The 12,709-nt window shown below is 31.7% G+C and overlaps 1 protein-coding gene and 1 long non-coding RNA gene across 2 annotated transcripts; both read left to right on the top strand.

Annotated features, from left to right (window-relative positions):
- The first annotated feature begins 1,772 nt into the window (after positions 1 to 1,772).
- Positions 1,773 to 4,938, top strand: LOC110793125 (uncharacterized). The gene is made up of 3 exons (XR_008922260.1): positions 1,773 to 2,435; positions 3,942 to 3,991; positions 4,534 to 4,938. It is a non-coding gene; the product is annotated as an uncharacterized lncRNA (long non-coding RNA).
- Positions 4,939 to 5,973: 1,035 nt separating this feature from the next.
- On the top strand, positions 5,974 to 6,933 carry LOC110780669 (F-box/kelch-repeat protein At3g23880-like). The gene has a single exon (XM_021985031.2). The coding sequence runs from the start codon at positions 5,974 to 5,976 to the stop codon at positions 6,931 to 6,933; it is 960 nt and encodes a 319-aa protein (XP_021840723.2).
- The last annotated feature ends 5,776 nt before the right edge of the window (positions 6,934 to 12,709 follow it).

The following is a 12,709-nucleotide window of genomic DNA, read 5'->3' as shown; positions in this document are numbered from 1 at the left end:
ATATTTTCTTGTAAGAAAAAATAATAAAAGAATTATGTTTTCCTTACAAAAAAATAATGGAGAAATATTTTCCACTGTTTTTTTGGCTGGTATTATTACAATATATATTCATTAATTATCCCCGTCAAAAAAAATCATTAATTATCAAATAAAAAAAAAATCTATGAAAGATTCATAGCTAAGTTGAATTGTACACGACAAACTTTACTAAGGATTTCTTCATAAAAAGCTTTTCGAAAAGGTTAATTTAGAGGACCACGATAACAATCTTTTTACCTATATTAAATTAATCTCAAGTAGGTTGCGTTCTATTCACCTGATTTCCATTTATTTTTCCTGAACTTATCTTATCTGAACTTATATGAACTTAACTGAATTTATCTGAACTTAACTGAACTTATTAGAACTTATCAAAACTTATTTTAGTTATAAATTGTACTTGGCCAACACTTATTTTTCCTGAACTTATCTTATCTGAACTTATCTGAACTTAACTGAACTTATCTGAACTTATTTTTCCTGAAATAAGTGAAAATAAGGTGAATAGAACAGGGCCGTAGCCAAATAGGGAGTTGAACCAAACTAGAAAACTCCAAAGTCTTAAACTCTCACATACGCATAATAATACCTATCACAAGATCACAACACCACTCCTAATCTCCTATAATCTCCTATATAGAATAATAAATAAATAACACCACTCCTATATACACTACAAGAAATTGTACTATTAAAGACGGGAAATCCCGTCGCGAAAGACCAATAATCGTTGATTAATGACGGGTTTTCCTGTCGCGAATCCGTCATAAAAGGGGGCCGTCGTTAATAGAAATCCCGTCGTAAATTCGTCGTAAACCCGTCGTAAAAGACATTTGCGACGGTTATTCCCGTCATTGTTTGGTTGTTAGCCCCGTCGCAAAAGGTTTTTGCGACGGGATTTTTAACCCGTCGTAATTAGGTTGTCGTTAAAGATACAAATTCTTGTAGTGATATATTCTTGGGAAGTTAATCACAAATTACGTGATATTATTGGTATTTGAAAATTTTGTTGCTTTAATTTTTTTATTAAATTTAATTATCTATATTAAAAGAGAGGTCAATCAATGAGTGACACTTGTCATCACCACATTGATTTCCTCTCTTTTAGTATATAATACTAGTATTTTATGCACGCGATGCGTGCGCGAATTTTAGAAAATTTATTGTGTATAGTATTTCATGCATGCGATACGTGCGAAATTTTATTTTTATTGTGCCTAGTAATTCATGCATGCGATGCGTGCGGAATTTTACAAAATTATTTGCAAAGTCCATATTTTGCGATATTGAGGTCATACAATACTCGTAGCCTTACATGACGAATGATCGAATCTTATGACCAATTAAAGCTATTAAAAAACTTTACGTTATTTTGATACAACTAACATATCCCATCGAAAAACCAAAATTGAAGTACTGAAGTAAAACTACTAAACATACAAAATAGTAAGTATCACTTTATTCTTTTGCGCACAATATCTTTATTTACTAATTAAATTTAAACGTGAATGTTCCCACTCATTCGTTCCAATTTTTCTCTTTTCAATATCTTTTTTATAAATCACTAACAAACTCGAAAATTAAACACCACGTGTTGTACGAAGTATATTGGAGAATGAATAATTTAATTTTTTTACTAATTAATTTTTTTTCTTTTAAAAATATTATTTTTAAGATTTTTTTTAAGAAAATAATCGAGTTTTTCTAACAACTTGTGGTACTGCTGACTTTTTTCGTACTGATTAGTTGAGCCACAAAGTTTTTATTTAGATTTTAAAATTCTCACACAACTTTAAAGTAAATATTTGGCCCATCAGCACTCTGATTTATTTCGTACAAATCAACTAACAACACGCAGCCCATATGATCAAGCCGGCCCATTTCATTTCGTTTAAAACTAACATGTTTCTTCTTACCCTATCTCCTTTTTGTTCTCTCCGCCGCTTCCTCTCTCTCTTAAACCTATTTGATTTTGTTCTGCTTTCTCTTTCCTAATTCGTTGCTTACCTTCCTTTTCTCTCTTCAAAAAATGGTTCCAAATACAAAATCATTCCATCTAGTTGAATATCTCAGCAAAAAAAGGGCGAGGAACTCCAGAAATGTAAGATTTGTTCGAAAAATGGTGTACGCCGACGATTACACAGGTATGTTTTATCAATTCAAGGTTTTGGGTTTATAATCTGGATTTTTTTTCATGCCGAAAATCGATTTGTTGCTTAGTTGTAGTTGTATTTCGTTTTCTTAATTATTGGTTAACTAATGTATTTGAATTTTTATTTGCATGTCGTGTCCCTCCATGAATTGGAGAGAGCGGTGCAGGAGCGGTGGCGAGGCGCGCGAGGCGCTAGTCAAGGCGCTGGTCTAGGCTCTGTCCGAGGCGATGGGAAAGGCAATAGGTACCATATTTCGTTTTATTTATGTCTTTGTTTTCGAAATTTCACAATCTGATTTTTTTTCTTTGTTTTTTGAAATTGGGTTATTCGATTTTTGAGGGTTTCATGTTAGAAATCGGGGTATTCGATTTTTTAGGGTTTCATGTTTGAAATCGAACCCAATTTGAGGATATCAAGTTATTGTTTTGATGCCTTGACGAAGGTAATCCCAATATTTTAGCTTCTAGGTGATTGAAGATGAGGGTTTCTTGGCTGAAATTGATCCCAATTTGGGGATTTTAGTTAGTTTATATGATTTTGGCTTCTGATAATAGATAAAAGTAGGGTTTCAAAAATGTAATTTATACCATTTATATTTGGTGATTACTGGGTTTATGTTGAATTTTTTTCTGGTCTTAATTTCGTTGTTCAATTTTTAATGAATTTTTCTGGATGATTTTTATTTGATATGCGATGAACATAGGGTGTTAAGTTCAATGAATTTTGCGTGCATGAACTTTTATTTGCATGTCGTGTCCCTCGATTTAGCTTCAGAATGATCTAATTACCTTTATTTTTAATTTTGTGAGGTTAAGCATGTTGGCATGTTGGGTTTTTTTCTAGACCTTTTTTGGTTTTAATTTGTGGAAATTTTTGGATATTTAGGGTTTAGTTCAAGGATTTATTGTTGCTTCACTAAATGAAGCGTTTATTAGTGGAAATTTTGTTTTTTTTGCTGGGGTTTATGTGTGGTTCAAATTTGAGCAAGAAAGTTGGTGTTCTGCTTGTAGTTAGTCTGATGTGACTCCCAATGTGGTTAATGTTTGGTTTGATTTTTGTGGAAAAAATTTGGTTTTGTCCAAACTTTTCAATGGTCACATATTTGGCCAAACTTTGTTATTTGCTCATGAACCGAGATCATTTTGTTACCGTTTACCTTTTAAGTTGCAATTTAACCAATCTCTTTTTAACAACTTTTACTTGAATGAGACAGTAAGCCATACATGCATTTGGCGTAGAAGTATTTGGGATTGTGAGTTAATGATGCAATTAGTAGTTTTAAACTGCAAAGTTTAAACTGTGAAGTTTCTGGGTTGATATTATCATCGTACTCTTTATCAACCCAGACACGAACTATGAAATTTCTGTTAGGTTCATCGCACTCTTTATGTTAGTTGTAACAAAATTGTTTTAAGGTTTATGTAATTTCGCACGCATCGCATTCAGAGAATCTTAATGTTCTGATTTCATATTTCTGTATAGTGATAACCTAATGTTGAGATTTGTTCTTAATAAATACCTAACCTTCGATCTTTGAAAGTTGTTCTTCATTTCTATATTAAACGATGCCTTTTTTTATTTTCCTGTTATGAATGTGATTTTTTGCTCTTGATTTCTTTTGTGATTTTATCTTCTAATGGTTATTGATGAATGTGTTAAATTTCCTAATCCCCATTGTACTTGTATGTTTCTTCTATTATATTTTTTAAGTCTGAAGCTTGATTCTTAATCATTGAAGTTCTTTTGCAGGCTCAAAATTTATGGTTTACCTGTCGCCTTGTTTATGTTCCAGAGCCTGGGTAAGCCTTTTTCAGTAACCAATTTACTCAATTTTGGACTGTTATTTTAACGACATTTAAAAAACAATACATAACCAAGAATAAAACATGCAATATTACGATTAAATCATCTTTAATAGGTTGATACAATAGGCTGTTTTCGTAATAAAAACTCAACATGTAATAAAAATAATGGACTATATCTTAGATGTCATATAAAATTCAATGTATAACCAAGAACAAAACTCAACAAAAACATACCTTATGCTAAAAGTTTATAGTTGGTTGAGGGAAAACCTAAAATGAATTCTAAACCTGCATACATGTGAATTTGAAGATCTCGTAATAAAAACCCACGAATATTTTAATTAATATTTTGTTTAATTAGACGATGTCGAGCATACCTTAATATTTTGAAATCTGCAAAACAAATAAACGCCATTGTTTAAGTTAGAAAAATTCAATCTACATAGCAACAATTTTAAAAAAGAACAGTTTATGCATAAAAAATCACAATTATTATAAAATAAATTGTTTAATTTCTGTTATTATTTTCTTTCAAGGAATCGGGAGAAGATATTACTTACGTGTATCGGCGCGACTTGAAGAACAATGATGGAGTTTTTGGAACTCGTATACTGAATTACTGATTTTCTGCAGATTTTTTGTTTTAATTTTCTTGGTCAATTTGATTTAATTTGGCAATTGTAATAATTTGTAATAAGATTTTCACAGCTGGGTCTTTGTGTGATGTTCTTGGCTGGGTTTTGTGTGATGTTCTTGGCTGGGTTTATGCGTTATTTTTTTAGCTGTGGGTATATGTGTTTTCTTGGCTGTGGGTTTATGCGTGATTTTCTTGGCTATGGGTTTTAGCAATTTTTCGTGGCTGGATTTTTGGGTGATACTTCCTTATTTGCTTTTTATTTTGACTTTATTGACAGACTTTTCTATATTGGGAATGATTTCAGAATTACAGGATTCTTTCCTTTTCTTTTTTTATCTTCCTTGCCTGATTTCCTGATTGATTGACGTTTAAACATATTCCCTTCCCAAAATAGATTTTCAGTTTCAAAATCAGTAATTAATCGATTTTTAAAAATAATAGATAATCAGAATGCTATGAATGTTACCAAATAAGTCAGCTTTGTAATTGTTAACTGTTTAACGGGGGGAGGGTATTATTGTCTTTTTGCAAGTGGACACGAAAAGTTAATTTACTTAAAAGCCCTCAGGAGCTGGCTTATATAATAGAGATAGATAGATTGCGGTTATAATTATCGAATTTAGTTGTTAAAATAGTATAGAGTACTATATTAAGATTTGTATACACTCTTTTTTCTAATTATGTAAGTACAAATTATTAGACTATATGCGCTTAAATTTTTATAATGGATTAAAGTTTTATAAAAAAGATATCTTATATTTTTAGATTTGTTACCAAACTATAGAAAAGATAGTTTATAAGATATTCTCCATGTATATAACGAAATCTTAAAGTTAACAAAATAATTACACAATCAATTTACAAATTATATTTTTTTTTAAGTATATGTAAATCTCAGCCCTATTTTTGGGAAGTTAATCACAAATTACGTGATATTATTGGAATTTAAAAATTATGTTGTTTTAATTTTTTTATTAAATTTAATTATCTATATTAAAAGAGAGGTCAATCAATGAGTGACACTTGTCATCACCACATTGATTTCCTCTCTTTTAGTATATATATATATATATAGATAGATAGGGAGTTGAGCCAAACTAGAAAACTCCAAATTAAGTCCTAAACTCTCACGTATGCGGTATGCCTAATATTGCCCATCACAACACCACTCCTAATCTCCTACGGAGTATATAAGAATCATAAATAAATAAAAAACACCACTCCTATATATATTCCTATGTTCTAAGCAGTTAAAGTCTCATAATTGAATCTGCCCTTTAAATTTATCTAGGGTTTGTGAAATATAATAAACCCTAGATCTCAACAAATTACAAAAAACATGGAAGATTATCTTCCATTAGATCTTGAATCAAACATCCTCGTAAGATTACCAATCAAAGACCTTATTCGCTGTCAGTGTGTTTGCAAGCGTTGGCGTGATGACATCATCAAAAACCCGTATTTCATCACTTCCCACACTCGGCATTATCTTCTCGAAAGTAACAAGATAAGTGACTCCATCATCTTTTTTAGTCGAGACACATACTCATCTGGATTGTGCTTTTTAGATTACCATACCCCGAAAGTTGTTAAGAAGGTAACTCACTTTCATAACTTTCAGAATTCTAAGAATGTTGAACTCGTTGGTTCTTGTAATGGCTTGCTTTGCTTTCGAGAATTAGGTCAGAATTACCCAATAAGGTTTACGCTTTACAACCCGTTAACCGATGCCTCTAACGATATAACGCCTTTGGTACCAAAACAAGATTATGCGGGTCAAGCGGGTCAAATTGAGATGATCGGGTTCGGTTATGATAGTACCAAAGATGATTATAAGATTTTATGCTTCTCCACATTCAATGTACAATCTGATAACTTTTGTGTGGTTTATAGCTTGAAGAGTAATACATGGAAATACATCAAACCTCATCATAATAACATCGTGAAAAATATAAACAGAAATCCAAGTATGGTTTTCTGTAATAATGCGTTGCATTGGATAGCTTGCAATAATAAGTCAAATTCAACCTCGAAGTTAATAATAGCTAAGTTTGACCTTGGAACTGAAGAATATAATGAGGTGCCATACCCTAAAAAATGGAATAATTGTGTTGGTAATTTGGAGTCATTGATTGTATTAAGGGGTCGTTTGCATTTCATAAACTATTATCGCCAATGGCGGAGCCAGGAATTCAACGTTGGGGAGGCGAGAAAAATAAACTTGGAAGTGTGGGTTATGAAGGAGTATGGTGTGAAACAAACATGGGAGACGTTGATAGAAGTAAACAACTACAACTAAGATATGAAAACAGTATCATCACTTTATTTTCTTCTTATTATCTTTATGGTTATTCCGAGGATGGACAAGAAATCCTATTGGGTGGAAAAAACAAGGGTTTTCTTCAATATGATGTTCAAAGTTGGGATGTTAAGTGGCTCAAAATGTGCAATTTGCCCTATGATTGTACGCCGTCGTCCAGATATGTGGCGATACCATGGGTTGGTTCCTTTGTTTCCCCTTCAAGGTCGTCTACTTAATTATAGTCTACTGAATCATGTTTAGAATTTAGATTTTGACTTTATTTTATTTTTAATTATTGTGATCCAGAATTGAGTTAATTAATTATTTACTTTATTTTTATTGTGACTTGTGAAATCCAATTTTTTACTTTTATTTTTTTAACTCTTATTGGATAAGTTCAAGGAAAATCTAAATTTTAATATTCAATGTAGCAAAGGAGGTATCACCAGGACCATACATTATTTTCAAAATTTATACGGATTATGTATGAGATGGGAATTTATTTCAGCTAAGATCCCTCCATAAAATTTAACAATGACAATAACTAGATTTGAGTATTTAACTACACAGGTTATGTTCTTGTGAAAATTATTCCAAATGTATTTTCATACCCATTGGTAATCCTTACCACATTTTATGTGAGAAGGTGCACCATGCACCCAGGTGCATGTAATAAGCTCTAATGTTCTTGCCAATAGACCTATGCATAGAGTGATAAAACCAACCCAACATGACATGCATAATGCTTCATCATGCATGCCATTAGTTTTGAACTAAAGATGGTTTCGGGCCACGCTGAGTCGGGTCGTGGGCCAGACCCACTCTCCATTGTGCCAGTCCAGACTGAAAAATTCAAAATAGGGCCCGGCGCATGGGCCGTCGTGACTAAACCTGATTTTACGAAATTTAGCGTGCTTTTGTCGTGTAGTGCCTTGTCGTACTTTTTACAAAAAAAAAGTGGCTCAGGCCCGGCCCACAACATCGTGCTCGTGTCAGGTCGGGCAACGGGTCGGCCAACATCTTTAGCTTTGAACAATCAAATAGTTTTGCCTAACTCCTACATGTGAAAAAGACAAAAATAGGACATGTCCAAGCAGATCTGGCTACGTCTTAATGTCTTATGGATCCTAGACCCTTTGCCATCCCTAGTTGAAGTGTCCACCACTCTTTTGTTCACAAATACTAGATTACAATCTATATCAATTACGATTTTTAAACAACAATCCTCCTCCAAATATATTAACTTATTACTCCCTCCGTCCCAGAATAGTTGTTACACTCTCATGGGCACACAATTTAATGCGATAAGTAGTAGTGTGATTATCAATTGTTATTTTATTGAAAAAGTAGATGTGATAGGAATTAATGAGGTATTTTTTTAATTGAATGAGAGAGGGTGTGAGGACAAAAAAAATTTAGTGGGAAGAGACAGACAATATAATAATTGTGGGGTCATTCCACAACTAATTTGAGACGGAGGGAGTACGTATTTGTTCAAACACATATAGTCGTAACTTAATACAGAGTAAACATTTAGTTAACAATTTTATAAAAAGCGTAATAGTTAACTAAACTATTACTACTCCATAGTATTATTGTTGAAGTATTATTTCGCTTAATTAAGTACGAAGCATATCGTTAGAGAATCAGTACACACTAAAGAATAAAAAATAGTGGAATGAATAATAACTCCAGTACGTTGTAGTTGGCAACAAAAAGAATGATTCTCCGTATTATAGAGTGTTAACTAGTGTGTGGTCGGGGCGTTGCCCCGAGTTTTGACTTTTATTCTAGTTTATTTATTTTGTAAATATGTGCACATATAGATGGTTTCGTCGTCGACATTAAATGACATCGAATTACGGTGGTTACACAAGATTAGTGGTCGATCAACAACCTTTCCAAATATGAAACCCCGCTTTCGAAAAATCAAAACAAAGTTAAATACTTTTCTTCATCATTAGTTGATTTATTACTCAACCTCCGTCAATGTATCACCACTTACTCATTATTATACTCTATTACACCGTTTTTTTATCTTTTGTTTTTGAGGCTTAAACTAGCAAAGTAATAACTGTACATTTATAAATTAAGTAATCATTCTTTTTTCCCCCTTTTTTTGTATTCACTTTTATTTAATGTATTATTTAACGTCAAAACAACATACTCCCTCCGTTTCTTTTTGTTTGTTACGTATTTCTTTCAGGGTGTTTCACAATGTTTGTTACGTGGGAGAATCTTTCCTTTATAAACTTATTATACTATCAGTTTTTGTGCCAACTTTTAATTTTAATTGGTCCAAATTTTCAACTCATTAAATTTCTTTACAATTTCCCAAGTATGTTAAGTTAGCAATCTTTGTGTTTTTCCATTATTGGTTCATTTTGATAAATAAAACAATCTTATTGGTTGTTATAGTGATTAGTGGATTGAGATTTTACTTGGGTTTATTTTTTTAATAAAAAAAAAAGAATATTTATTACGTACTCCCTCCGTTCCAAAATATTTGTTACGTATTCCTTTTAGGTTGTTTCAAAATGTTTGTTACATTGGGGAATCTTTCCTTTTATAAAATTATTATAATATTATTTTTTGTGCCAACTTTTAATTTTAATTGGTCCAATTTTTTCAACTCATTAAATTTCTTTACAATTTCCCAAGTATGTTAAGTTAGCAATCTTTGTGCTTTTCCATTATTAGTTCATTTTGATAAATAAAACAATCTTATTGGTTGTTGTAATTATTAGTGGATTGGGGTTTTACTTGGTTTATTTTTTTAATAAAAAACCAAAAAAATCTTTATTATACGTTAATAAACGTGCAAAAGTCCAAACGTAACAAACATTTTGGAACGGAGGGAGTAGTATACGTTAATAAACGTACAAAAGTCCAAACGTAACAAACAAAAAGAAACGGAGGGAGTACTATGTTTATATAGAAAGATGTAACATAAGTTGTGGTTGGTTAAGATGATAGAAAGTATAACTTTTAAGAATGAGGTCCGGTGTTCGATATACGTTCTTAATAACGCCTTTTAATATATTACTCCGTAGTATAGATTTATTTATTTATACATTATGGAGTTTAATTATTTTCGTACCCTCATTCCTAAATTTCTAAACCCACACGGTGGTGGCTGCACATTACAGGTTGCTCGACTTTTGAGTGGTGGTTGTTTAATTTTTCTCTGATTGCAAATTTTCGAAGCAAACAAACTACAAAAAATTGTACTGCTAGAACTTAACCCATTATCGATCAGTAGCTCATTCATAGTATTGTTCTGTATTGATCACTAATGAGTCATTTCACAAGTAAAAAAGTCTGGGTTAAAGAGTTTGTATTATATACTTGTACAATTATAACAATTTTTATTTTATTTTTATTTTTGGTATAAAATAAAATTATGCATGGTTACGATTTTCCTTAAATTAATACTAGGCATGCTATTTTTATTTTCGTCAGTTTTAATCAATAGCATATTCCAAAATTTTGCATACGTAATTAAATATTACCTTTATTAGTCCCAAATATAGATTTCAAAAAGTATCATAAAAAAGCCATCTTTCCCTTTCCTAAACTATTAAATACGGAGTATTACCTTAATTAATTAGTTCCAAATAAATCTTAAATCCTAAACTCTCACGTACGCCTAATATGGGCCCATCAAAACACCAGCCCTAAGTCCTAATCTCCTATATAGAATCAAAACAAAAAAAAACACCAATCTTATATATATCCTTCGCAGTTAAAGTCTCATATTTAAATCTTCCCATTAAATTTAGCTAGGGTTTGTCAAATATAATAAACCCTAGATCTCAACAAATAATAAATAATAAAAAAAACATGAAAAAGAGAAAGAGAGAGAACAAAATTAATCTTAGAGTAATCTCCAGATGCCTTCCATTAGACCTTGAATCAAGCATCCTCGTAAGATTATCAATCAAAGACCTGATTCGTTGTCAATGTGTTTGCAAGCGTTGGCGTGATGACATCATCAAAAACCCGTATTTCATCACTTTCCACACTCGGCATCTTCTCAAAAGTAACAAGATAAATCACAGTGGCTCTATCATCCTTTTTAATCGAGCCTCATCTCGATTGTGCTTATTAGATTACCATTCACCGGAAAATATTAAGAAGGTAATTCACTTTCGTAAACTTTCGAGTTCTAATAAACTTGAACTTGTTGGTTCTTGTAATGGCTTGCTTTGTTTCCGACAAAAATCACGTAGGTTTACGCTTTACAACCCGGTAACCGGTGCCTCTAACGTTGTACCAAAACCAGATTATTCGGGTCGAGCGGGTCGAATTGACATGATCGGGTTCGGTTATGATAGTACCACCGATGATTATAAGATTTTATGCTTCTTTTGTGGTCATAAATATTATCCTTCCAACAAAAATAAAAAATCCTTTTATGTTTATAGCTTGAAGAGTAATTCATGGAAATACACCCAACGTCATCGTAAGAACGTCGTGAAAAATAGAAAGAGAGATCAAAGTATGGTTTTCTGTAATAATGCGTTGCATTGGTTAGCTAATACTTCCTCCATTCTTATTTAATCTTATTAGATTCGTCTCAATAAATATTTTTTAAATATCAACTTTTTATAATTTTTTCTTATCCATAATAAAAGATATTAACGTTTGAAATCGTACATTGGCAAACGTGTCTTAAATAATTGTGTCATTTAAAAAAGAATAGAGGAAGTAATAATTACTAGTCTAATTCTACCTCGTCGTTAATAATAGCAAGTTTTGACCTTGGAACCGAAGAATATAACGAGGTGCCACACCCTAAAAAATGGAATAATTATGTTGGTGATTATTGAAAGTCATTGATTGTATTAAGGGGTTGTTTGCATTTCATAAACTATGATCTAACGAAGGGTAATTGGGAGGTGTGGGTTATGAAGGAGTATGGTGTGAAACAAACATGGTCTAAATTGTTTGATATCCCTCTTCCTTTTTTAGAAATAATCGTCAATAATCGTCGACAAGAACTAGGAAAAGAAATCAGTATTATCAATTTATGTTTTTCGAATTTGGTTTATGGTTATTCCGAGGATGGACGAGAAATCCTAATGGGTGTACAAGGAAAAGGTTTCCTTCGATATAATCTTCAAAGGCGGGATTTAAAGTGGCTCAAAATGTGCAAATTGCCTAGGAGGTCGTCTAGTTATGCGGCCATACCATGGGATGGTTCCTTTGTTTCTCCTTCAAGGTCATCTACTTAATTATATTCTACTGAATCGTGTTCTGAATTGAGATTTTGACATTATATATCAACCCATTTTCATAATCGGGTGATTTGTGTTTGGTTGCGTTGTTGCAAGTTTATAATGCATTTGATAATTTCTTCAACAAGTTAGTTTGTAAGACGTGTTGAGTTGAGTTGAGTTGTTACAATGGCAAAGTTGGTATATAATTTGTTAATCGTTCCAAATTATAGTCACTTACTATTGTGATCAAGAATTGCGATATATAGTCATTTATTTTATTTTATTTTATTTTTAATTATGTTAATCATTTACTTTATTTTATTTTTAATTATATATGACGTGTGAGATTCAATTTTTAATTTTATTTTTTAAACTCTTATTAGCTATTACTATGGACAAGTTCAAGAAAAATATTACCGGGATATTACCCGGGTCACACACAATTTTCAAAATTAGTACGGAGTAAATGTTATTTGGATTCCAAGACGAAAGAAGGCGTGTCTATGTATGAGATAGGGATTTATTTCAGCTAAGATCCCTCCACAAAATTT

Source organism: Spinacia oleracea, chromosome 5, assembly GCF_020520425.1.
Source record: "Spinacia oleracea cultivar Varoflay chromosome 5, BTI_SOV_V1, whole genome shotgun sequence".
Lineage (NCBI taxonomy): Eukaryota > Viridiplantae > Streptophyta > Magnoliopsida > Caryophyllales > Amaranthaceae > Spinacia > Spinacia oleracea.
This window is presented reverse-complemented; position numbering and strand designations above follow the sequence as displayed.

Excerpts from the sequence above, each read along its gene's own strand:
- LOC110780669 (XM_021985031.2), top strand. The coding sequence starts at position 5,974 with ATGGAAGATTATCTTCCATTAGATCTTGAATCAAACATCCTCGTAAGA.